The sequence below is a fragment of the Cherax quadricarinatus genome, chromosome 98, assembly GCF_038502225.1.
Source record: "Cherax quadricarinatus isolate ZL_2023a chromosome 98, ASM3850222v1, whole genome shotgun sequence".
Classification (NCBI taxonomy): domain Eukaryota; kingdom Metazoa; phylum Arthropoda; class Malacostraca; order Decapoda; family Parastacidae; genus Cherax; species Cherax quadricarinatus.
The window spans coordinates 439,886-466,210 of NC_091389.1; the positions used below are offsets into that span (position 1 = coordinate 439,886).

General features: G+C 41.0%; 1 protein-coding gene across 2 annotated transcripts in view; it reads left to right on the forward strand.

The window, feature by feature from the left end:
• The window catches only part of LOC128702590 (WD repeat and SOCS box-containing protein 1-like), a 484,629-nt gene that overhangs the window by 401,846 nt on the left and 56,458 nt on the right, over positions 1-26,325 (forward strand). For both annotated transcript variants that reach the window (XM_070105233.1, XM_070105234.1), the window contains one exon: positions 16,818-16,953. In XM_070105233.1, the coding sequence (XP_069961334.1) occupies positions 16,818-16,953 (136 nt within the window). The remainder of the gene's footprint in view (positions 1-16,817; positions 16,954-26,325) is intronic.

Sequence of the window (26,325 nt, forward strand, 5' to 3'; positions counted from 1 at the left end):
CACCCAGGGAGGTACTACCATCCTGTGGTAGTAGGTTGGTAGACAACAACCACCCAGGGAGGTACTACCATCTTGTGGTAGTAGGTTGGTAGACAACAACCACCCAGGGAGGTACTACCGTCCTGTGGTAGCAGGTTGGTAGACAACAACCACCCAGGGAGGTACTACCGTCCTGCCAAGTGAGTGTACAACAAAAACCTGTAATTGTTTTACATGATGGTAGGATTGCTGGTGTCTTTTGTCTGTCTCATAAACATGCAAGATTTCAGGTACGTGTTGTTACTTCTACTTACACTTAGGTCACACTACACATACATGTACAAGCATATATATACACACCCCTCTGGGTTTTCTTCTATTTTCTTTCTAATTCTTATTCTTGTTTATTTCTTCTTATCTCCATGGGGAAGTGGAACAGAATTCTTCCTCTGTAAGCCATGCGTGTTGTAAGAGGTGACTAAAATGCCGGGAACAAGGGGCTAGTAACCCCTTCTCCCGTATAAATTACTAAATTTAAGAGAAACTTCTGTTTTTCTTTTTGGGCCACCCTGCCTTGATGAGATACGGCCGGTGTGTTGAAAGAAAGATTTATTGTTGTTGTTTTCTTGGTTTCTTGGTCTCATTTGATACAATGGAAGATATATTACAGAAATAGAGATGATTTTGATTGGTTTCAGGACTGAAAGTAGCTTGAAATTGCGCTGAAACTAGCTTAAATGTTCGATTTTTGCTGATATTCCAGTGTACACAAGTTAAGTCACTTTCAGTACGGATCCAACTGGCTGGTCTGATACATGTCTACAAATGCACCAACATTATTTATACAATTATTATACTGCAATAGTCTGCATAACAGTAAATCTAGTTTTTTGTGCGAATAAAAATTCAAAATGGAAAGCAAGCATAATATAGGAGATGCCTGGTGACATGACTAATGAACAGAGGAAATGTTGTTTTAGTGCCAGGAATGTCTACATTGTTTATTCTGGACCCTATTTGGAAATTGGCATTTTTTTTAGTTTTGTGTGAAATTGGCCAAATTATCGATTTCTAATCACTATATTAGGTAGTTGAAGTTGGTAAGTGGGTGGTTTCTTGTACTCAATCAATAGAATACAAGGAATGCTAGCGAAGTAGCTATGAGTTTGGTAGACTGGAACAATGGAATTAAGATAAGATTTTATTTGGATTTTTAACCCCAGAGGGTTAGCCACCCAGGTTAACCCAAGACAGTCAGTGCATCATTGAGGACTATATTTCTTATTTTCATTGGGGTCCTCAATCTTGTCCCCCAGGATGCGACCCACACCAGTTGACTAACACCCAGGTACGTATATGCTGCTAGGTGAACAGGTGTAAGGAAACGCGTCGAAATGTTTCCATTCCACTGGGAATCAAACCTGGGCCCTCCGTGTTTGAAGCGAGAGCTTTAGCCACCAAAGTGGGCAAAGTCGCTAATATGTAAATATCGACAAAGCCACTAACTTTGCTAGAGCGTAATTATGTAAGTTTTCCATCATATTTCATACTTTGGTTTCATTACCTTCGGAAAAAGATTCTCTATAATTTTGTAAGAAAAACAACTTTTGAAAATTCTTTGACCCTGAGAGCAAGTTTCAGATCAGAGGTTCCGAGAGCAGGTTTTGGATCACGGGTTCCAAGAGCAGGTTTTGGATCAAGGGTTTCAAGAGCAGGTTTCAAATCAGGTTCCAAGAGCAGGCTTTGGATCAAAGGTTCCGAGAGCAGGTTTCAAATCGGGTTCCAAGAGCAGGTTTTGGATCAAGGGTTCCGAGAGCAGGTTTCAGAGCACGGGTTCCAAGAGCAGGTTTTGGATCAAGGGTTCCGAGAGCAGGTTTTAAATCAGGGGTTCCAAGAGCAGGTTTTGGATCAAGGGTTCTGAGAGCAGGTTTTAAATCAGGGGTTCCAAGAGCAGGTTTTGGATCAAGGGTTCCGAGAGCAGGTTTCAGATCACGGGTTCCAAGAGCAGGTTTTGGATCAAGGGTTCCGAGAGCAGGTTTTAAATCAGGGGTTCCAAGAGCAGGTTTTGGATCAAGGGTTCCGAGAGCAGGTTTTAAATCAGGGGTTCCAAGAGCAGGTTTTGGATCAAGGGTTCCGAGAGCAGGTTTTAAATCAGGGGTTCCAAGAGCAGGTTTTGGATCAAGGGTTCCGAGAGCAGGTTTCAGATCACGGGTTCCAAGAGCAGGTTTTGGATCAAGGGTTCCGAGAGCAGGTTTCAGATCACGGGTTCCAAGAGCAGGTTTTGGATCAAGGGTTCCGAGAGCAGGTTTTAAATCAGGGGTTCCAAGAGCAGGTTTTGGATCAAGGGTTCCGAGAGCAGGTTTTAAATCGGGTTCCAAGAGCAGGTTTTGGATCAAGGGTTCCAAGAGCAGGTTATGGATCAAGGGTTCCAAGAGCAGGTTTTAAATCAGGGGTTCCAAGAGCAGGTTTTGGATCAAGGGTTCCAAGAGCAGGTTATGGATCAAGGGTTCCAAGAGCAGGTTTTAAATCGGGTTCCAAGAGCAGGTTTTGGATCAAGGGTTCTGAGAGCAGGTTTCAGGGGAATGATTATGTTAATTTTACCTCGTAAAATGTAGAGTTACTATTGATGGAATTAAGAGTAAGATGGAGAGTAGGATAAATAAACAAGGATTTACAAAAGATAGGGGAGGTGTAGACCAAGTGTTTACAGTGAGGAATTCTTCCTGCATAAGCCATGTGTGTCATAAGAGGCGACTAAAATGCCAGGAGTGAAAGGCTAATAACCCTTTCCGTATACGTTATTAAATGTAAACAGGAGAAAAGCCTTAGATTTTTTTTTTTTTTTGGGGGGGGTCACACTGCCTTGGTGGGAAATGGCCAGTGTGTTATACAAAAAAGAAGATTTCGTTTCATTTATGGATTTAGAAAAGGCATATGATAGGGTCCTAGGTAGTAGGTTGGTAGACAGCAACCACCCAGGGAGGTACTACCGTCCTGTGGTAGTAGGTTGGTAGACAACAACCACCCAGGGAGGTACTACCGTCTTGTGGTAGTAGGTTGGTAGACAACAACCACCCAGGGAGGTACTACCATCCTGTGGTAGTAGGTTGGTAGACAACAACCACACAGGGAGGTACTACCATCTTGTGGTAGTAGGTTGGTAGACAACAACCACCCAGGGAGGTACTACCATCCTGTGGTAGTAGGTTGGTAGACAACAACCACACAGGGAGGTACTACCATCCTGTGGTAGTAGGTTGGTAGACAACAACCACCCAGGGAGGTACTACCATCCTGTGGTAGTAGGTTGGTAGACAACAACCACACAGGGAGGTACTACCATCCTGTGGTAGTAGGTTGGTAGACAACAACCACCCAGGGAGGTACTACCATCCTGTGGTAGTAGGTTGGTAGACAGCAACCACCCAGGGAGGTACTACCATCCTGTGGTAGTAGGTTGGTAGACAACAACCACCCAGGGAGGTACTACCATCCTGTGGTAGTAGGTTGGTAGACAACAACCACCCAGGGAGGTACTACCATCCTGTGGTAGTAGGTTGGTAGACAACAACCACCCAGGGAGGTACTACCATCCTGTGGTAGTAGGTTGGTAGACAACAACCACCCAGGGAGGTACTACCATCCTGTGGTAGTAGGTTGGTAGACAGCAACCACCCAGGGAGGTACTACCATCCTGTGGTAGTAGGTTGGTAGACAACAACCACCCAGGGAGGTACTACCATCCTGTGGTAGTAGGTTGGTAGACAACAACCACCCAGGGAGGTACTACCATCCTGTGGTAGTAGGTTGGTAGACAGCAACCACCCAGGGAGGTACTACCATCCTGTGGTAGTAGGTTGGTAGACAACAACCACCCAGGGAGGTACTACCATCCTGTGGTAGTAGGTTGGTAGACAACAACCACCCAGGGAGGTACTACCATCCTGTGGTAGTAGGTTGGTAGACAGCAACCACCCAGGGAGGTACTACCATCCTGTGGTAGTAGGTTGGTAGACAGCAACCACCCAGGGAGGTACTACCATCCTGTGGTAGTAGGTTGGTAGACAGCAACCACCCAGGGAGGTACTACCATCCTGTGGTAGTAGGTTGGTAGACAACAACCACCCAGGGAGGTACTACCATCCTGTGGTAGTAGGTTGGTAGACAACAACCACCCAGGGAGGTACTACCATCCTGTGGTAGTAGGTTGGTAGACAACAACCACCCAGGGAGGTACTACCATCCTGTGGTAGTAGGTTGGTAGACAACAACCACCCAGGGAGGTACTACCATCCTGTGGTAGTAGGTTGGTAGACAACAACCACCCAGGGAGGTACTACCATCCTGTGGTAGTAGGTTGGTAGACAACAACCACCCAGGGAGGTACTACCATCCTGTGGTAGTAGGTTGGTAGACAACAACCACCCAGGGAGGTACTACCATCCTGTGGTAGTAGGTTGGTAGACAACAACCACCCAGGGAGGTACTACCATCCTGTGGTAGTAGGTTGGTAGACAACAACCACCCAGGGAGGTACTACCATCCTGTGGTAGTAGGTTGGTAGACAGCAACCACCCAGGGAGGTACTACCATCCTGTGGTAGTAGGTTGGTAGACAACAACCACCCAGGGAGGTACTACCGTCCTGTGGTAGTAGGTTGGTAGACAGCAACCACCCAGGGAGGTACTACCATCCTGTGGTAGTAGGTTGGTAGACAGCAACCACCCAGGGAGGTACTACCATCCTGTGGTAGTAGGTTGGTAGACAGCAACCACCCAGGGAGGTACTACCATCCTGTGGTAGTAGGTTGGTAGACAGCAACCACCCAGGGAGGTACTACCATCCTGTGGTAGTAGGTTGGTAGACAACAACCACCCAGGGAGGTACTACCGTCCTGTGGTAGTAGGTTGGTAGACAGCAACCACCCAGGGAGGTACTACCATCCTGTGGTAGTAGGTTGGTAGACAACAACCACCCAAGGAGGTACTACCATCCTGTGGTAGTAGGTTGGTAGACACCAACCACCCAGGGAGGTACTACCATCCTGTGGTAGTAGGTTGGTAGACAACAACCACCCAGGGAGGTACTACCATCCTGTGGTAGTAGGTTGGTAGACAGCAACCACCCAGGGAGGTACTACCATCCTGTGGTAGTAGGTTGGTAGACAACAACCACCCAGGGAGGTACTACCATCCTGTGGTAGTAGGTTGGTAGACAACAACCACCCAGGGAGGTACTACCATCCTGTGGTAGTAGGTTGGTAGACAACAACCACCCAGGGAGGTACTACCATCCTGTGGTAGTAGGTTGGTAGACAACAACCACCCAGGGAGGTACTACCATCCTGTGGTAGTAGGTTGGTAGACAACAACCACCCAAGGAGGTACTACCATCCTGTGGTAGTAGGTTGGTAGACAACAACCACCCAGGGAGGTACTACCATCCTGTGGTAGTAGGTTGGTAGACAGCAACCACCCAGGGAGGTACTACCATCCTGTGGTAGTAGGTTGGTAGACAACAACCACCCAGGGAGGTACTACCATCCTGTGGTAGTAGGTTGGTAGACAACAACCACCCAGGGAGGTACTACCATCCTGTGGTAGTAGGTTGGTAGACAACAACCACCCAGGGAGGTACTACCGTCCTGTGGTAGTAGGTTGGTAGACAACAACCACCCAGGGAGGTACTACCAACCTGTGGTAGTAGGTTGGTAGACAACCACCCAGGGAGGTACTACCATCCTGTGGTAGTAGGTTGGTAGACAGCAACCACCCAGGGAGGTACTACCATCCTGTGGTAGTAGGTTGGTAGACAACAACCACCCAGGGAGGTACTACCGTCCTGTGGTAGTAGGTTGGCAGACAACAACCACCCAGGGAGGTACTACCATCCTGTGGTAGTAGGTTGGTAGACAGCAACCACCCAGGGAGGTACTACCATCCTGTGGTAGTAGGTTGGTAGACAGCAACCACCCCTATCGCATGCCTTCAGCATTTTATGGAGAGGGAGCATGGACACAGGGTTCATCCCACACACACTAAAAACAACAGACATAGCCCCACTCCACAAAGGTGGCAGTAAAGCAATTGCAAAGAACTACAGACCGATAGCACTAACATGTACTACCATCCTGCCAAGTAAGTGTACAACGAGAACCTGTAATTGTTTTACATGATGGTAGGATTGCTGGTGTCTTTTGTCTGTCTCATAAACATGCAAGATTTCAGGAACGTCTTGTTACTTCTACTTACACTTAGGTCACACTACACATACATGTACAAGCATATATATACACACCCCTCTGGGTTTTCTTCTATTTTCTTTCTAGTTCTTGTTCTTGTTTATTTCCTCTTATCTCCATGGGGAAGTGGAACAGAATTCTTCCTCCGTAAGCCATACGTGTTGTAAGAGGCGACTAAAATGCCGGGAGCTAGGGGCTAGTAACCCCTTCTCCTGCATATATTACTAAGTTTAAGAGAAACTTCCGTTTTTCTTCTTGGGCCACCCTGCCTTGGTGGGATATGGCTGGTGTGTTGAAAGAAAGATATGATTGGGTGGATAGGACAGCAATGTGGCAGATGTTGCAAGTGTATGGAGTAGGAGGTAGGTTACTTTAAGCAGTTAAGAGCTTTTATGAGGATAGTGAGGCTCAGGTTAGAGTTGTTTAACTCATTACGAGCACATTGTTATTGTCCTCTTTTTTTAATTTGTTTATTTGGTACAGTTTGGTCAAGAAATGTGAATATTTATACAGTAGGACTAATGTATTTGCAGGTCCAGTATCTGTGGTTTCAGTTATCTCTGGTTTATCATGGCCTGAAAATAACCCTTAACCCTTTGAGTGTCACGACCCTTGCTCGCAAACTTGCTCATAGTGTCGATGAATTTAAAAAAAAAAAAATCCAATCATGATGAAACCAAAAGTTTGAAATTTGTTGGAAAAGTTACAGAATTATGCTCTCGCGAAGTATGCAGTCTCAACGATAATTACGCATCAGCGATTTTGCCCACTTTGAGCTCTATTTTAGGCCAGTTCCTTTGTTCCACTTTACCAAACTCATAGCTATTTCACTAGAGCTCTTTTTATTCTATCAAATGAGTAGAAGTAACCACCCATTTACCTATTTTAACTACATAAAACGTGATCAGAAATTACTAATTTGGCCAATTTCACACAGTAATTCAAAGAAAGACCAATTTCAAAATATGGGTCAGACATTCCTGGCACTAAAATAACATTTTATCTGTAAAGTAAAAGGACACAAGTGCAACTAATGTGACATTTTATTGTGGCAACGTTTTGCTCTCCAGGAGCTTTGTCAAGGTAACGGCTTGATGAAGCTCCTGGAGAGCGAAACGTTGAAACAATAAAATGTCACATTAGTTGCACTTGTGTCCTTTTACTTTACATATTGTCGGTAATTCTACCAACATTATTACAACATTTTATCTGTTCATTAGTCACGTCTCGAGGCTCCTCTTATGTTATGCTTTTCATTTTGAATTATTATTCGCACAAAAAATAGGAAATTTACTGTTATTCAGACTACTGCATAATTGTAATAATTGTATAAATAACATCAGCGCATTTGTGAAAACATATTAGACTCACAAGTTATGTGTATTGAACACATGACTGATCTGTTTACTCTTGAACATTGTCAAAAATCGAACATTTCCGTTACTTTGAGCCCAATTTCAAGCCGCTTATAGTTGGTAAACCATTTAATATTACCTCTATTTCTGTAATATATCTTCCACTATATCAAATGAGACCAAGAAAATGAGAAAACAGCTTTAAATATTATACAAAAATACACTGCGAAGTCGCTGTTTTAATCAACAATACGGCCACAATCTTTTTTTCTCATGTACTGCTTGCTGCAGGATTTTTTTGAACTATGCACACCAACCATGCAGACCCATTCTTTCATATGTAGGCCTACCAGCTTTCTCCCTCAAGATTTGAAGCTGCTAGAATTTTGGCATAGCATTAGGGGACCGACACTGGCTTCAGAGTCATAATACAGTGGACCCCCGCTTTACGATCACCTCCCAATGCGACCAATTATGTAAGTGTATTTATGTAAGTGCATTTGTACGTGTATGTTTGGGGGTCTGAAATGGACTAACCTAATTCACAATATTCCTTATGGGAACAAATTCGTTCAGTACTGGCACCTGAACATACTTCTGGAATGAAATAATATCGTAAACCGAGGGTCCACTGCATTATGGGACCGACACCAAATTTTGCTTAATAATGGTTTCAAAGTGCAAAAGTAATGGTGGAGGTTCTTCAAAAGCCTAAGAGAAGCCATGAAGTGTAATTTATCAATTAAAATTTATAACAGGTATGCATGTAAATGAAAAACGACTTATATATTGGGTTCACTACTATCCAATTTTGGTGTCCACAACAGGTCCTTAACTCTTTCAGGGTCCATGCCGTATATCTACGGCTATACAGTGAGGGTCCAAACCGTAGATCTACGCCGTGAGCTCAGCTCACTCTGATAAGCTGTGAGCAGTAAATTTGGGCCTAGATAAGAGAGAATGCATCTATGTGGTATGTGTGCACCACATAAAACAAATTTGTAGCACACAGTGCAAAATGAGAGAAAAAAAAACGAGACTGTAATTTTTTATTAAAACATCAACTTTGCAGTGATTTTTTGTATGTTTTTTATTGTTGTATTTGCGATTTCTTGGTCTAATTTGATAGAATGGAAGATGTATTACAGAAATAGAGATGATTTTGATTGGTTTTATTAATGGAAATGGGTTGAAACTGAGCTCAAAATAGCAGAAATATTCAATTTTTGCCGATGTTCAAGAGTAAACAAACGACCTCACACGTCTAATACACGCCAGCTGGTGGGTCTAATATATGTTCACAAATGTGGTGATATTATTTATAAAATTATTACAGTATTGCATAACAGTAAATCTTCTGTTTTTTGGTTTGAATAAAAATTCATTATGTTAATAAAAAATCAAAATGGAATTCATTTGTAAAGCCTGAAAATGTAACTAATGAACAGAGGAAATGTTAGTTTAGTGCCAGGAATACCAACATTGTTTATTCTGGACCCTATTTTGATATTAGAATATTTTGAACTTTGCATTAAATTGGCCAAATTACCAATTTCCAACCACTTTATTTTGCAGTTGAAACAGTTGACTTGGCAATTTCTTGTGCTCAATCGATAGAATAGAAGTAATACTAGTAAGGTAGTAGGTTCGTAGACAACAACCACCCAAGGAGGTACTACCGTCCTGCCAAGTGAGTGTAAAACGAAAGCCTGTAATTGTTTTACATGATGGTAGGATTGCTGGTGTCTTTTGTCTGTCTCATAAATATGCAAGATTACAGGTACGTCTTGCTACTTCTACTTACACTTAGGTCACACTACACATACATGTACACATTTATTTATACACACTCATCTGAGTTTTCTTTGATTTTATCTTAATAGTTCTTGGTCTTATTACTTTTCCTTTTATATCCATGGGGAAGTGGAATAAGAATCTTTCCTCCGTAAGCCATGCGTGTTGTGAAAGTCAACTAAAATGCCGGGAACAATGGGCTAGTAACCCCTTTTCCTGTAAAGATTACTAAAAAGAATAATAAGAAGAAAATTGTCAAAGTAGATGTCTGAATGTGCGTGGATGTTGTGCAAATGATAAGAGATGATTGTGGATGTTATGACTGAGAAGAAGCTGGATGTCCTGGCTTTAAGTAAAACAAAGCTGAAGGGGGTGGGAGAGTTTCAGTGGAGAGGAATAAAGGGGATTAGGTCAGGGGTTTCAAATAGAGTTAGAGCTAAAGAAGGAGTAGCAATAATGTTGAAGGATAAGCTATGGCAGGAAAAGAAAGACTATAAATGTATTAATTCAAGGATTATGTGGAGTAAAATAAACGTTGGATGTGAAAAGTGGGTTATAGTAAGCGTATATGCACCTGGAGAAGAGAGAAGTGTAGAGGAGAGAGAGAGATTTTGGGAAATGTTGAATGAATACGTGGGGAGTTTTGAACCAAGTGTGAGAGTACTTGTGGTTGGGGATTTCAATGCTAAAGTGGGTAAAAATGTTATGGAGGGAGTAGTAGGTAAATTTGGGGTGCCAGGGGTAAATGTAAATGGGGAGCCTTTAATTGAGCTATGTGTAGAAAGAGATTTGGTAATAAGTAATACATATTTTATGAAAAAGAGGATAAATAAATATACAAGGTATGATGTAGCACGTAATGAAAGTAGTTTGTTAGATTATGCATTGGTGGATAAAAGGTTGATGGGTAGGCTCCAGGATGTACATGTTTATAGAGGGGCAACTGATATATCAGATCATTATTTAGTTGTAGCTACAGTTAGAGTAAGAGGTAGATGGGAAAAGAGGAAGGTGGCAACAACAAGTAAGAGGGAGGTGAAAGTGTATAAACTAAGGGAGGAGGAAGTTCGGGTGAGATATAAGCGACTATTGGCAGAAAGGTGGACTGGAGCAAAAATGAGAAGTGGGGGGGGTTGAAGAGGGTTGGAATAGTTTTAAAAATGCAGTATTAGAATGTGGGGCAGAAGTTTGTGGTTATAGGAGGGTGGGGGCAGGAGGAAAGAGGAGTGATTGGTGGAATGATGAAGTAAAGAGTGTGATAAAAGAGAAAAAGTTAGCTTATGAGAGGTTTTTACAAAGCAGAAGTGTTATAAGAAGAGCAGAGTATATGGAGAGTAAAAGAAACGTGAAGAGAGTGGTGAGAGAGTGCAAAAGGAGAGCAGATGAAAGAGTGGGAGAGGCACTGTCAAGAAATTTTAATGAAAATAAGAAAAAATTTTGGAGTGAGTTAAACAAGTTAAGAAAGCCTAGGGAAAGTATGGATTTGTCAGTTAAAAACAGAGTAGGGGAGTTAGTAGATGGGGAGAGGGAGGTATTAGGTAGATGGCGAGAATATTTTGAGGAACTTTTATATGTTGAGGAAGAAAGGGAGGCAGTAATTTCATGCACTGGTCAGGGAGGTATACCATCTTTTAGGAGTGAAGAAGAGCAAAACGTAAGTATGGGGGAGGTACGTGAGGCATTACGTAGAATGAAAGGGGGTAAAGCAGCTGGAACTGATGGGATCATGACAGAAATGTTAAAAGCAGGGGGGGAATTGTGTTGGAGTAGTTGGTACTTTTGTTTAATAAATGTATGAAAGAGGAGAAGGTACCTAGGGATTGGCAGAGAGCATGTATAGTCCCTTTATATAAAGGGAAGGGGGACAAAAGAGAATGTAAAAATTATAGAGGAATAAGTTTACTGAGTATACCAGGAAAAGTGTATGGTAGGGTTATAACTGAAAGAATTAGAGGTAAGACAGAATGTAGGATTGCGGATGAGCAAGGAGGTTTCAGAGTGGGTAGGGGATGTGTAGATCAAGTGTTTACATTGAAGCATATATGTGAACAGTATTTAGATAAAGGTAGGGAAGTTTTTATTGCATTTATGGATTTAGAAAAGGTATATGATAGAGTGGATAGGGGAGCAATGTGGCAGATGTTGCAAGTATATGGAATAGGTGGTAAGTTATTAAATGCTGTAAAGAGTTTTTATGAGGATAGTGAGGCTCAGGTTAGAGTGTGTAGAAGAGAGGGAGAATACTTCCTGGTAAAAGTAGGTCTTAGACAGGGATGTGTAATGTCACCATTGTTGTTTAAAATATTTATAAATGGGGTTGTAAAAGAAGTAAATGCTAGGGTGTTCGGGAGAGGGGTGGGATTAAATTATGGGGAATCAAATTCAAAATGGGATCAATTGACACAGTTACTTTTTGCTGATGATACTGTGCTTATGGGAGATTCTAAAGAAAAATTGCAAAGGTTAGTGGATTAGTTTGGGAATGTGTGTAAAGGTAGGAAGTTGAAAGTGAACTTAGAAAAGAGTAAGGTGATGAGGATATCAAATGATTTAGATAAAGAAAAATTGGATATCAAATTGGGGAGGAGGAGTATGGAAGAAGAGAATGTTTTCAGATACGTATTTGGGAGTTGACGTGTCAGCGGATGGATTTATGAAGGATGAGGTTAATCATAGAATTGATGAGGGAAAAAAGGTGAGTGGTGCATTGAGGTATATATGGAGTCAAAAAATGTTATCTATGGAAAAAAAAAAGGCAAAGAAGGGAATGTATGAAAGTATAGTAGTACCAACACTCTTATATGGGTGTGAAGCACCCTTATATGGGTTGTAAATGCAGCAGCGAGGAGGCGGTTGGAGGCAGTGGAGATGTCCTGTCTAAGGACAATGTGTGGTGTAAATATTATGCAGAAAATTCGGAGTGTGGAAATTAGGAGGTGTGGAGTTAATAAAAGTATTAGTCAGAGGGCTGAAGACCTGAACATACTTCTGGGGTTGTTGAGGTGGTTTGGTCATTTAGAGAGAATGGATGAAAGTAGAATGACATGGAGAGCATTTAAATCTGTAGGAGAAGGAAGGCGGGGTAGGGGTCGTCCTCGAAAAGGTTGGAAGGAAGGGGTAAGGGAGGTTTCATGGGCGAGGGGCTTGGACTTCCAGCAGGCGTGCATGAGCACGTTCGATAGGGGTGAATGGAGACGAATGGTATATGGGACCTGACGATCTGTTGGAGTGTGAGCAGGGTAATATTTAGTGAAGGGATTCAGGGAAACCAGTTATTTTATATAGCCGGACTTGAGTCCTGGAAATTGGAAGTACAATGCCTGCACTCTAAAGGAGGGGTTTCGGGATATTGGCAGTTTGGAGGGATATGTTGTGTATCTTTATATGTATATGCTTCTAAACTGTTGTGTTCTGAGCACCTCTGCAAAAACAGTGATTATGTGTGTGTGAGGTAAAAGTGTTGAATGATGATGAAAGTATTTTCTTTCTGGGGATTTTAGAGTAGTACTTTCATGTTTTTAAATGGGTCACCCTGCACTCGGTGGGTACTGTAGACGGCCGACTTTTCACCCTGCCTCGGTGGGAAAAAAAAAAAAAAAACTAGTGAAATAGCTAAGAATTTGGTCGACTGGAATAATGTCATTGGCCTAAAATGGGAGTCAAAGTCGGCAAAATCTCCGATGCGTAAATATCACTGACACATCAAAATTTGCGAGAGCATAATATCATCAATTTTCCATCAAATTTCGTACTTTTTGTTTTATTACCTTCACAAAAAGATTCTCTACCATTTCATAAGAAAAAATAAAAAAATTTTTTTTTTGAAAATTCTTGGATCCTGGCCTCTGGACCCTGAAAGGGTTAATACAGTAGTCCCGTAATACAATAGTCCCATAACACAGTAGTCCCATAATACAATAGTCCCATAATACAGTAGTCCCATAATACGGTAGTCCCATAATACAGCAATTCCATGATACAGTACATTTGGAAAATATCCAGTGACAAGCTGTTCAACTTTAACCCGTAAACGGTCCAAGCAGATCTACGTACATATGTGTAGTGCTCCAAAAGTAGATGTACTTTTTTTACATATTTTCAAATATAACAAAAAAAAAAGTAGATCAAAGTTTTTTTACACATTTTCAAATGTAAAAAAACAAAAAGAAGATCTACTTTTCTTACATACTTTCAAATGTTGAAAAAATGTATATATACGTTTGGACCGTTTACGGGTTAAATGTGGGAATTCAAACCCATTTTACAACTGGGAATTGGGGGCTGTTTAATAGGTCATTACTCTAAATTCCAATGTGTATATGGTCATTAAAGGGGTGTTTGCAATAGTTTACTAGACAAATACAGACTCTCCTCACTTAGCGACGTACTTTTTTACTGATGACTCGGACTTACAACGGGCTCTCTCACCAGTGTGCATGCCTAAATAATGTATATTAGAGCGGATTTCCTCAATTCTGTTTATTACAATATACAGTGGACCCCCGGTTAACGAACTTTTTTCATTCCAGAAGTATGTTCAGGTGCCAGTACTGACCGAATTTTTTCCCATAAGGAATATTGTGAAGTAGATTATTCCTTTCAGACCCCCAAACATACACGTACAAACGCACTTACATAAATACACTTACATAATTGGTCGCATTTGGAGGTGATCGTTAAGCGGGGGTCCACTGTACAGTGCACTACTGTATAAACATTTAAAAATATACCAGAAATGTTATAAATGGTGCAAAGGTGACATTAAAACAATATCAAAGATGGTTGACACAAACCCACTACCATTATAGTCTGCTCCTCACTTAGCGACGAATTTGTTTACCGACGTGATCTTAGGAACGGAACTCCATCGTTAGGTGAGGAGAGGCTGTGCAAACTATTTCTAAAGAGTGTAGTATGGTGTATTATACAATTAGGGTAATTGACATTTTTTTTATTATCACACCGGCCGATTCCCACCAAGGCAGGGTGGCCCGAAAAAGAAAAACTTTCACCATCATTCACTCCATCACTGTCTTGCCAGAAGGGTGCTTTACACTACAGTTTTTAAACTGCAACATTAACATATACAGCTATAAAGAAAGCCCTGTATTATTCAAAGCTTGGCCCATAGCTGGGCTCCAGGAGTTGAAAGATGGTTTTAAGTTGGAAAAATTCAGATTCAGGAAGGATATAGGAAAGAACTGGTTTGATAATAGATTTGTGGTTGAGTGGAACAAACTCCTGAGTACCGTCATAGAAGCTAAGACATTGTGTAGTTTTGATAACAGCTTGGATAAATACATGAGTGGATGTGGGTGGGTGTGAGTTGGACCTGACTAGCTTATGCTAATAGGTTTGATACTGTGCCACTTCCTTAAGTGGATGTGACCTGACCTGACCTGACTAGCTGGGACATTAGTTTAAGCCAGGAAGTGACTTGGACCTGCCTCACATGGGCCAGTAGGCCTGCTGCAGTGTTCCTTCTTTCTTATGTTCTGTTATGTTTAAAGGTTAGGTTAGGTTCATCAGGAAACCCGCTCCAACGGCGGTCATCATCTTAGATGATGACCCACCGTCGGAGCTTTTGGCCATCTGACTGAGGCCTTCCACTGGCTTACCTGTCCACCACTTCAAAAATTATGGTCATATAACCATTTAGTATATAGAAAAACTCTTAAAACTCATCAAAGGTATATCAAAAGCATTTTGAGCAGCCTTAACCCTTAAACTGTCCAAACACAGATCTACATTCACATGTGTACTGCTACAAAAGTAGATCTACGTTCACATGTGTACTGCTACAAAAGTAGATCTACGTTCACATGTGTACTGCTACAAAAGTAGATCTACGTTCACATGTGTACTGCTACAAAAGTAGATCTACGTTCACATGTGTACTGCTACAAAAGTAGATCTACGTTCACATGTGTACTGCTACAAAAGTAGATCTACGTTCACATGTGTACTGCTACAAAAGTAGATCTACGTTCACATGTGTACTGCTACAAAAGTAGATCTACGTTCACATGTGTACTGCTACAAAAGTAGATCTACGTTCACATGTGTACTGCTACAAAAGTAGATCTACGTTCACATGTGTACTGCTACAAAAGTAGATCTACGTTCACATGTGTACTGCTACAAAAGCAGATCTACGTTCACATGTGTACTGCTACAAAAGTAGATCTACGTTCACATGTGTACTGCTACAAAAGTAGATCTACGTTCACATGTGTACTGCTACAAAAGCAGATCTACGTTCACATGTGTACTGCTACAAAAGTAGATCTACGTTCACATGTGTACTGCTACAAAAGTAGATCTACGTTCACATGTGTACTGCTACAAAAGTAGATCTATGTTGTTTTACATATTTTCAAGTATAACAAAAAAAAAATAGATCAAAGTTTTTTTACACATTTTCAAATGTAAAAAAAAAAAAGACATTCTTTTTTTTTACTTTCAAATGTTGAAAAAATGTATATATACGTTTGGACCGTTTACGGGTTAAAAGCTTTCAAATGTAAAAAAAAAAAATCTACGTTTTTTTTTACATTCAAATGTTGAAAAAACGTAGATCTACGTTTTGACAGTTTAAGGGTTAAAGCTATATTATTACTCTATTACAGTTTCTTGAATGGATTATTTTATGTGCGATTATGAGAATCTTGGCGGAAATTTGTTATATTTATTTTTTACTTCTATAATTAATATATACTTTACCCAACTGGAATTTGGAAATTTGCAATATTAGAACTATCATCTGTGTTCACTTTTGACTCAAAAAATAATGAATTTTTAGCCAAAATATTTTAAGAAGTGTTCTGAAAAAAAGATAATTTTTTTCCAGCCAAACCTGTCATTTCGGTTGCATTTTTAAGAAAAAATTGAGAAACTCCGTCACCATATACATATTAGCTATAATTAGCTCCAGTTTTGGTTCGAGTTTGAAATTGATAAGACCTGGAGTATACCTGGAGAGAGTTCCAGGGGTTAGTGCCCCTGTGGCCTGGTCTGTGACCAGGCCACATGGTGGATCAGGGCCTGATCAACCAGTCCTCATGGTGCATCAGGGCCTGATCAACCAGGCTGTTAATGCTGGCTGCACGTAGTCCAACGTAGGAACCACAGCCCGGCTGGTCAGGTACTGACTTTAGGTGCCTGTCCAGTGCCTTCTTGAAGACAGCCAGGGGTCTTGAAGACAACCAGGGGTCTTGAAGACAGCCAGGGGTCTTGAAGACAGCCAGGGGTCTTGAAGACAGCCAAGGGTCTTGAAGACAGCCAGGGGTCTTGAAGACAGCCAGGGGTCTTGAAGACAACCAGGGGTCTTGAAGACAGCCAGGGGTCTACTGGTAATCCCTCTGATGTATGCTGGGAGGCAGTTAAGAATTCTACTACTGCAATTATAGATTGAACACAATTTAACAATATATGTTATGTCTCTCAAGGTGAACAGTTGAGGATCCTGAACCACATGAACCCAACGCCTGGCGTCATCTACATGTCTGGCGAGAATAATTCTGTCGTGCGAGGTGTGACCTTCTCACCAAATGGCTGCCATGTTGCCTCTGTATGTAGTGATGGGTGAGTATAATGTCGCCTCTGTATATAGTGATGGGTAGCTATTATGTAAGTTGTGTCTGCAGTGATGGGTGGCAACCATGTATGTGTTTGTGTCTGTAGATCTGTGTTTGTGAGGGTCAAACCTCAGCATCTAGTCTGGCCTCTTAACTTTCATCGACTGGCATTACTGGTTTTTGGCCCTTGAACATTGTCATATATACTCACATAACATTGTATAGATATTGCCGCCTTAGGTAGAAGATTGGTAAACAACAACCACCCAGGGAGGTACTACCGTCTTGCCAAGTGAGTGTACAATGAAAACCTGTAATTGTTTTACATGATGGTAGGATTGCTGGTGTCTTTTGTCTGTCTCATAAACATGCAAGATTTCAGGTACGTCTTGCTACTTCTACTTACACTTAGGTCACAATACACATACATGTACAAGCATATATATACACACCCCTCTGGGTATTCTTCTGTTTTCTTTCTAGTTCTTGTTCTTGTTTATTTCCTCTAATCTCCATGGGGAAGTGGAACAGAATTCTTCCTCTGTAAGCCATGCGTGTTGTAAGAGGCGACTAAAATGCCGGGAGCAAGGGGCTAGTAACCCCTTCTCCCGTATAAATTACTAAATTTAAAAGAGAAACTTTCGTTTTTCTTTTTGGGCCACCCTGCCTTGGTGGGATATGGCCGGTGTGTTGAAAGAAAGAAAGAAAGAAGATATTACCGCCACCATTTCCACTTCTAGCTCATTCCATTTTCCACCTCCCTGAGGTTAACAGCCCTGTGACCTATCTCTGTTTTTAGATTCCATATATTTTACCTTGTTGCTATTCTTAGCATTGTAAATAAGTCTGTCCTTCTGTACCTTATCAGTTTATCCAAGAATTTTGTATATTATAATCTTGTTTCACCTCCTCCTCTCTTTCAAGGTACAGTGGACCCCCGGTTAACGAACTTTTTTCATTCCAGTAGTATGTTCAGGTGCCAGTACTGACCGAATTTTTTCCCATAAGGAATATTGTGAAGTAGATTAGTCCATTTCAGACCCCCAAACATACACGTACAAATGCACTTACATAAATAGACTTACATAATTGGTCGCATTTGGAGGTGATCGTTAAGCGGGGGTCCACTGTAGTTAGATAGAATATCTTTAGCCTGTTGTTATTTTGTATGCATCTATGCTTTTATAGCAATTTGGTTGCAGACTTTTTGCAGTTTTCCAGGATTTTGGCCATGCAAAATCAAGTGTGAGGACTTAGTGTTGCACATTCTGAGATAAGCCTGTGTATGTTGCACGGCACGGTCCTAAAAAATTCTTTGTTGAGATTCCTGAAGGCTATTATGGGATTTGCTAGCTTACATTGGCTGCTATTTCATGGTTTATGTGCTCTTCTGGTGATATATTAAGTGTGATGGTTAATCTGATACTCTTAATTAATTGTTATCTGTAGATTATAACCCCTCGCCACTGTAGGTCTCTCATATCTGTAAATTATAACCCCTTGTCTGGAGTATACCTGAAGAGGGTTTCGGGGGTCAATGCCCTCATGGCCCAGTCTGTGACCAGGCTTCATGGTGAATCAGGGCCTGATCAATCAGGCTGTAACTGTTGGCCGCACGCATTTCCCTCCCATGTATCAGAAATCTTTTCTATGTGGATAGACTGAGGGCCCTGAATCTGTACTCTCTAGAAAAGTGTAGAATTAGGGAGATATGATCGAGGTGTATAAATGGAAAACAAATGAACAAAGGGAATATAAACAATATGCTAAAAATATCTAAGACGATACTTGTATCGGTGGGTTCAAGTTGGAAAAATTTAGATTTAGAAAAGATGTAGGAAAGCACTGGTTCGGTTATGGAGTTGTGGATGAGTGGAACAAACTCCCGAATAGCGTCATTGAAGCTAAAACGTTGAGTAGTTTTAAAAATGGGTTAGACAAGTACACGAGTTGGTGTGGGTGGATGGGAGTTGTACCTAACCAGCCTGGGCCAGTAGGCCTGCTGTAGTGCTCTGTCTTATATATAGCACTGTATAACCCTTTCAGAATTACCACTTAATTTGATTTTATTATTATTGAATCTGGTCAGAATGAGCATTCTTCAGTTTTTTGCATATATTCCAAAAATTCCAAGTTTAATGAATACAGTGGACCCCCGTTTTACGATCACCTCCCAATGCGACCAATTATGTAAGTGTATTTATGTAAGTGCATTTGTACGTGTATGTTTGGGGATTCTGAAATGGACTAATCTAATCACAATGTTCCTTATGGGAACAAATTCGTTCAGTACTGGCACCTGAACATACTTCTGGAATGAAATAATATCGTAAACCGGGGGTCCACTGTATACTTAGTACATATTTGGACAAGTTTCTCAGACAGTAAACTTAATGGGTATTTTCCTGGCTCTAACCCTTAACCCTTTGACTGTTGCAACCCCCAATCCTGAGGTGTCTTCTGGTGTCACAAAATTTAAAAAAAAAAAAAATGATTTTATCTTATGAAATGATAGAGAATCTTTTCCTGATTGTAAAGACACCAAAAAAAAAAAAAACGAAATTTGATGGAAAACTGACGGAATTACACTCTCGCGAAGTTAGCGACCTCGGCGATATTTACAAATCCGCGATTTCGCCCACTTTGAGCCCTATTTTCGGCTAATTCCATAATTCCAGTCAACCAAATTCATAGCTATTTCTTCAGAACTCCATCTTTTCCGTCGACTGAGTACAAGAAACTGCCCATTTACCGATTTCAACTACCCAATAACATGGTCAGAAATTTGCAATTTGGCCAATTTCACGAAAATTAAAAAATATGACAATTTCAAAATAAGGACCAGAATGAACAATGCAGACATTCCTGGCTCTAAAATAACATTCTCTTTGTTCTTCAGTCATGTCTCCAAGACCCTCTGATATTACTCTTGCTTTTTATTTTGAAATTTTATTCAAACAAAAAATAGAAGACTTACTATTATGCAGACTACTGCAATACTGTAATAATTGTATAAATAACATCAACCCATTCATGACTGCATATTAGAATGGCTAGTTGGACATTTATTGGATAATGACATCATTTGTTTACTTTTGAACATCGGCAAAAATCAAACATTTTCCATATTTTGAGCTCCATTTCCAGGTTCTTTTTATAGTAAAATCAATCAAAATCACCTCTATTTCTATAATATGTTTTCCATTCTATCAAATGAGACCAAGAAAACGAGAATACAACCATAAATACTATTCGTAAATAGACCACAAAGTCGGCATTTTAATTAAAAAAACGGTCGGAGTTTTTTTTTCCTCATTATGCGCTGCATGCTCTAGGATTTTTTTTATATGGTGCACACTGACCACACAGACCCATTCTCTCACATGTGGGACTACCAGCTTTCTCCTGCTTGATTTGAAGCCTCTAGAATTTATGAGTATATATACGTCAAACACGGTACCTCGTAAACGTATATATATACGGCCACGACAGTCAAAGGGTTAAACTAACCAAACATTGATCTACGTTAACGTGTGTAGTGCTCCGAACGTAGATCTATGTTTTTATTCACATAAAGCATGTAAAATCAAATGTAGTTCTACGTTTGGAGAGCTACGCATGTCAACGTAGATCTACGTTTGGACAGTTTACCCCGTAAACAGTCCAAGCAGATCAATGTTCACATGCGTAGTGCTACAAAAGTAGATCTACCTTTTTTTTAAATATTTTCAAATATAACAAAAAAAAAAGTAGATAAAAGTTTTTTTTACACATTTTCAAATGTAGAAAAAACAAAAAGATCTACTTTTTTTACATACTTTTAAATGTTGAAAAAACGTATATATACGTTTGGAGCGTTTACGGGTTAAGGGCTGAGATGCTTCAAGCAGTATATTTTGAATCTATTCTCAAGAAACAAGAAAAAATTCAGATTTTACTCTTACGACTGACAGATCAATGCTGACACAGTATAACTGACAGATCAACGCTGACACAGTATAGCTGACAGATCAACACTGACACAGTGTAACTGACAGATCAACGCTGACACAGTGTAACTGACAGATCAACGCTGACACAGTATAACTGACAGATCAACACTGACACAGTGTAACTGACAGATCAACACTGACACAGTGTAACTGACAGATCAACGCTGACACAGTGTAACTGACAGATCAACGCTGACACAGTATAACTGACAGATCAACACTGACACAGTGTAACTGACAGATCAACACTGACACAGTATAGCTGACAGATCAACACTGACACAGTATAACTGACAGATCAATGCTGACACAGTGTAACTGACAGATCAACACTGACACAGTATAACTGACAGATCAACGCTGACACAGTGTAACTGACAGATCAACACTGACACAGTGTAACTGACAGATCAATGCTGACACAGTATAACTGACAGATCAACACTGACACAGTGTAACTGACAGATCAACGCTGACACAGTGTAACTGACAGATCAACACTGACACAGTGTAACTGACAGATCAACACTGACACAGTATAGCTGACAGATCAACACTGACACAGTATAACTGACAGATCAATGCTGACACAGTGTAACTGACAGATCAACACTGACACAGTATAACTGACAGATCAACGCTGACACAGTGTAACTGACAGATCAACACTGACACAGTGTAACTGACAGATCAATGCTGACACAGTATAACTGACAGATCAACACTGACACAGTGTAACTGACAGATCAACGCTGACACAGTGTAACTGACAGATCAACACTGACACAGTGTAACTGACAGATCAACACTGACACAGTGTAACTGACAGATCAATGCTGACACAGTATAACTGACAGATCAAAACTGACACAGTATAACTGACAGATCAACGCTGACACAGTGTAACTGACAGATCAACACTGACACAGTGTAACTGACAGATCAACGCCGACACAGTATAACTGAGAGATCAACGCTGACACAGTGTAACTGACAGATCAACGCTGACACAGTATAACTGACAGATCAACACTGACACAGTGTAACTGACAGATCAACGCTGACACAGTGTAACTGACAGATCAACGCTGACACAGTATAACTGACAGATCAACACTGACACAGTGTAACTGACAGATCAACGCTGACACAGTGTAACTGACAGATCAACACTGACACAGTATAACTGACAGATCAACGCTGACACAGTGTAACTGACAGATCAACACTGACACAGTGTAACTGACAGATCAACGCTGACACAGTATAACTGACAGATCAACACTGACACAGTGTAACTGACAGATCAACACTGACACAGTGTAACTGACAGATCAACACTGACACAGTATAACTGACAGATCAACGCTGACACAGTGTAACTGACAGATCAACACTGACACAGTGTAACTGACAGATCGACACTGACACAGAGTAACTGACACAGTATAGCTGACAGATCGACACTGACACAGTTTAACTGACAGATCAACACTGACACAGTGTAACTGACAGATCAGCACTGACACAGTGTAACTGACAGATCAACGCGGACACACTGTAACTGACAGATCAACACTGACACAGTATAACTGACAGATCAACGCTGACACAGTGTAACTGACAGATCAACGCTGACGCAGTGTAACTGACAGATCAACACTGACACAGAGTAACTGACACAGTATAGCTGACAGATCGACACTGACACAGTATAACTGACAGATCAACGCTGACACAGTGTAACTGACAGATCAACGCTGACACAGTGTAACTGACAGATCAACGCGGACACACTGTAACTGACAGATCAACACTGACACAGTATAACTGACAGATCAACACTGACACAGGAGAGAAAGATCAACACTGACACAGTGTAACTGACAGATCAACACTGACACAGTGTAACTGACAGATCTACACTGACACAGTATAACTGACAGGTCAACACTGACACAGGAGAGAAAGATCAACACTGACACAGTGTAACTGACAGATCAACACTGACACAGTGTAACTGACAGATCTACACTGACACAGTATAAATGACAGATCAACACTGACACAGTATAACTGACAGATCAACACTGACACAGTATAACTGACAGATCAACACTGACACAGTGTAACTGACAGATCAACACTGACACAGTGTAACTGACAGATCAACACTGACACAGTGTAACTGACAGAACAACACTGACACAGTGTAACTGACAGATCAACACTGACACAGTGTAACTGACAGATCAACACTGACACAGTGTAACTGACAGATCAACACTGACACAGAGTAACTGACAGAACAACACTGACACAGTGTAACTGACAGATCAACACTGACACAGTATAACTGACAGATCAACACTGAAACAGTATAACTGACAGATCAACACTGACACAGTGTAACTGATAGATCAACACTGACACAGTGTAACTGACAGATCAACACTGACACAGTGTAACTGACAGATCTACACTGACACAGTGTAACTGACAGATCAACACTGACACAGTGTAACTGACAGATCAACACTGACACAGTGTAACTGACAGATCAACACTGACACAGTGTAACTGACAAATCAACACTGACACAGTATAACTGACAGATCAACACTGACAGTGTAACTGACAGATCAACACTGACACAGTGTAACTGACAGATCAACACTGACAGAGAATAAATGACAGATCAACACTGACACAGTATAACTGACAGATCAACACTGACACAGTGTAACTGACAGATCAACACTGACACAGTATAACTGACAGATCAACACTGACACAGTATAACTGACAGATCAACACTGACACAGTATAACTGACAGATCAACACTGACACAGTATAACTGACAGATCAACACTGACACAGTATAACTGACAGATCAACACTGACACAGTATAACTGACAGATCAACACTGACACAGTATAACTGACAGATCAACACTGACACAGTATAACTGTCAGATCAACACTGACACAGTATAACTGACAGATCAACACTGACACAGTATAACTGACAGATCAACACTGACACAGTGTAACTGACAGATCAACACTGACACAGTGTAACTGACAGATCAACGCTGACACAGTGTAACTGACAGATCAACACTGACACAGTGTAACTGACAGATCAACACTGACACAGTGTAGCTGACAGATCAACACTGACACAGTGTAACTGACAGATCAACACTGACACAGTATAACTGACAGATCAACACTGACACAGTATAACTGACAGATCAACACTGACACAGTGTAACTGACAGATCAACACTGACACAGAGTAACTGACACAGTATAGCTGACAGATCGACACTGACACAGTTTAACTGACAGATCAACACAGACACAGTGTAACTGACAGATCAACACTGACACAGTGTAACTGACAGATCAACACTGACACAGTGTAACTGACAGATCAGCACTGACACAGTATAACTGACAGATCAACGCGGACACAGTGTAACTGACAGATCAACGCTGATGCAGTGTAACTGACAGATCAACACTGACACAGAGTAACTGATACAGTATAGCTGACAGATCGACACTGACACAGTTTAACTGACAGATCAACACAGACACAGTGTAACTGACAGATCAACACTGACACAGTGTAACTGACAGATCAATGCTGACAGTGTAACTGACAGATCAACACTGACACAGTGTAACTGACAGATCAACGCTGACACAGTATAACTGACAGATCAACACTGATGCAGTGTAAATGACAGATCAACACTGACACAGTATAACTGACAGATCAACACTGACACAGTGTAACTGACAGATCAACACTGAAACAGTGTAACTGACAGATCAACACTGACACAGTGTAACTGACAGATCTACACTGACACAGTATAACTGACAGATCAACACTGACACAGTATAACTGACAGGTCAACACTGACACAGGAGAGAAAGATCAACACTGACACAGTGTAACTGACAGATCAACACTGACACAGTGTAACTGACAGATCAACACTGACACAGTATAACTGTCAGATCAACACTGACACAGTATAACTGACAGATCAACACTGACACAGTGTAACTGACAGATCAACACTGACACAGTGTAACTGACAGATCAACACTGACACAGTGTAACTGACAGATCAACACTGACACAGTGTAACTGACAGATCAACACTGACACAGTGTAACTGACAGATCTACACTGACACAGTATAACTGACAGATCAACACTGACACAGTATAACTGACAGGTCAACACTGACACAGGAGAGAGAGATCAACACTGACACAGTGTAACTGACAGATCAACACTGACACAGTGTAACTGACAGATCTACACTGACACAGTATAAATGACAGATCAACACTGACACAGTATAACTGACAGATCAACACTGACACAGTATAACTGACAGATCAACACTGACACAGTGTAACTGACAGATCAACACTGACACAGTATAACTGACAGATCAACACTGACACAGTATAACTGACAGATCAACACTGACACAGTGTAACTGACAGATCAACACTGACACAGTGTAACTGACAGATCAACACTGACACAGTGTAACTGACAGAACAACACTGACACAGTATAACTGACAGATCAACACTGACACAGTATAACTGACAGGTCAACACTGACACAGGAGAGAGAGATCAACACTGACACAGTGTAACTGACAGATCAACACTGACACAGTGTAACTGACAGATCTACACTGACACAGTATAAATGACAGATCAACACTGACACAGTATAACTGACAGATCAACACTGACACAGTATAACTGACAGATCAACACTGACACAGTATAACTGACAGAACAACACTGACACAGTATATCTGACAGATCAACACTGACACAGTGTAACTGACAGATCAACACTGACACAGTATAACTGACAGATCAACACTGACACAGTATAACTGACAGATCAACACTGACACAGTGTAACTGACAGATCAACACTGACACAGTGTAACTGACAGATCAACACTGACACAGTGTAACTGACAGAACAACACTGACACAGTATAACTGACAGATCAACACTGACACAGTATAAGTGACAGATCAACACTGACACAGTGTAACTGACAGATCAACACTGACACAGTGTAACTGACAGATCAACACTGACACAGTATAACTGACAGATCAACACTGACACAGTGTAACTGACAGATCAACACTGACACAGTATAACTGACAGATCAACACTGACACAGTATAACTGACAGATCAACACTGACACAGTATAACTGACAGATCAACACTGACACAGTATAACTGACAGAACAACACTGACACAGTATAACTGACAGATCAACACTGACACAGTGTAACTGACAGATCAACACTGACA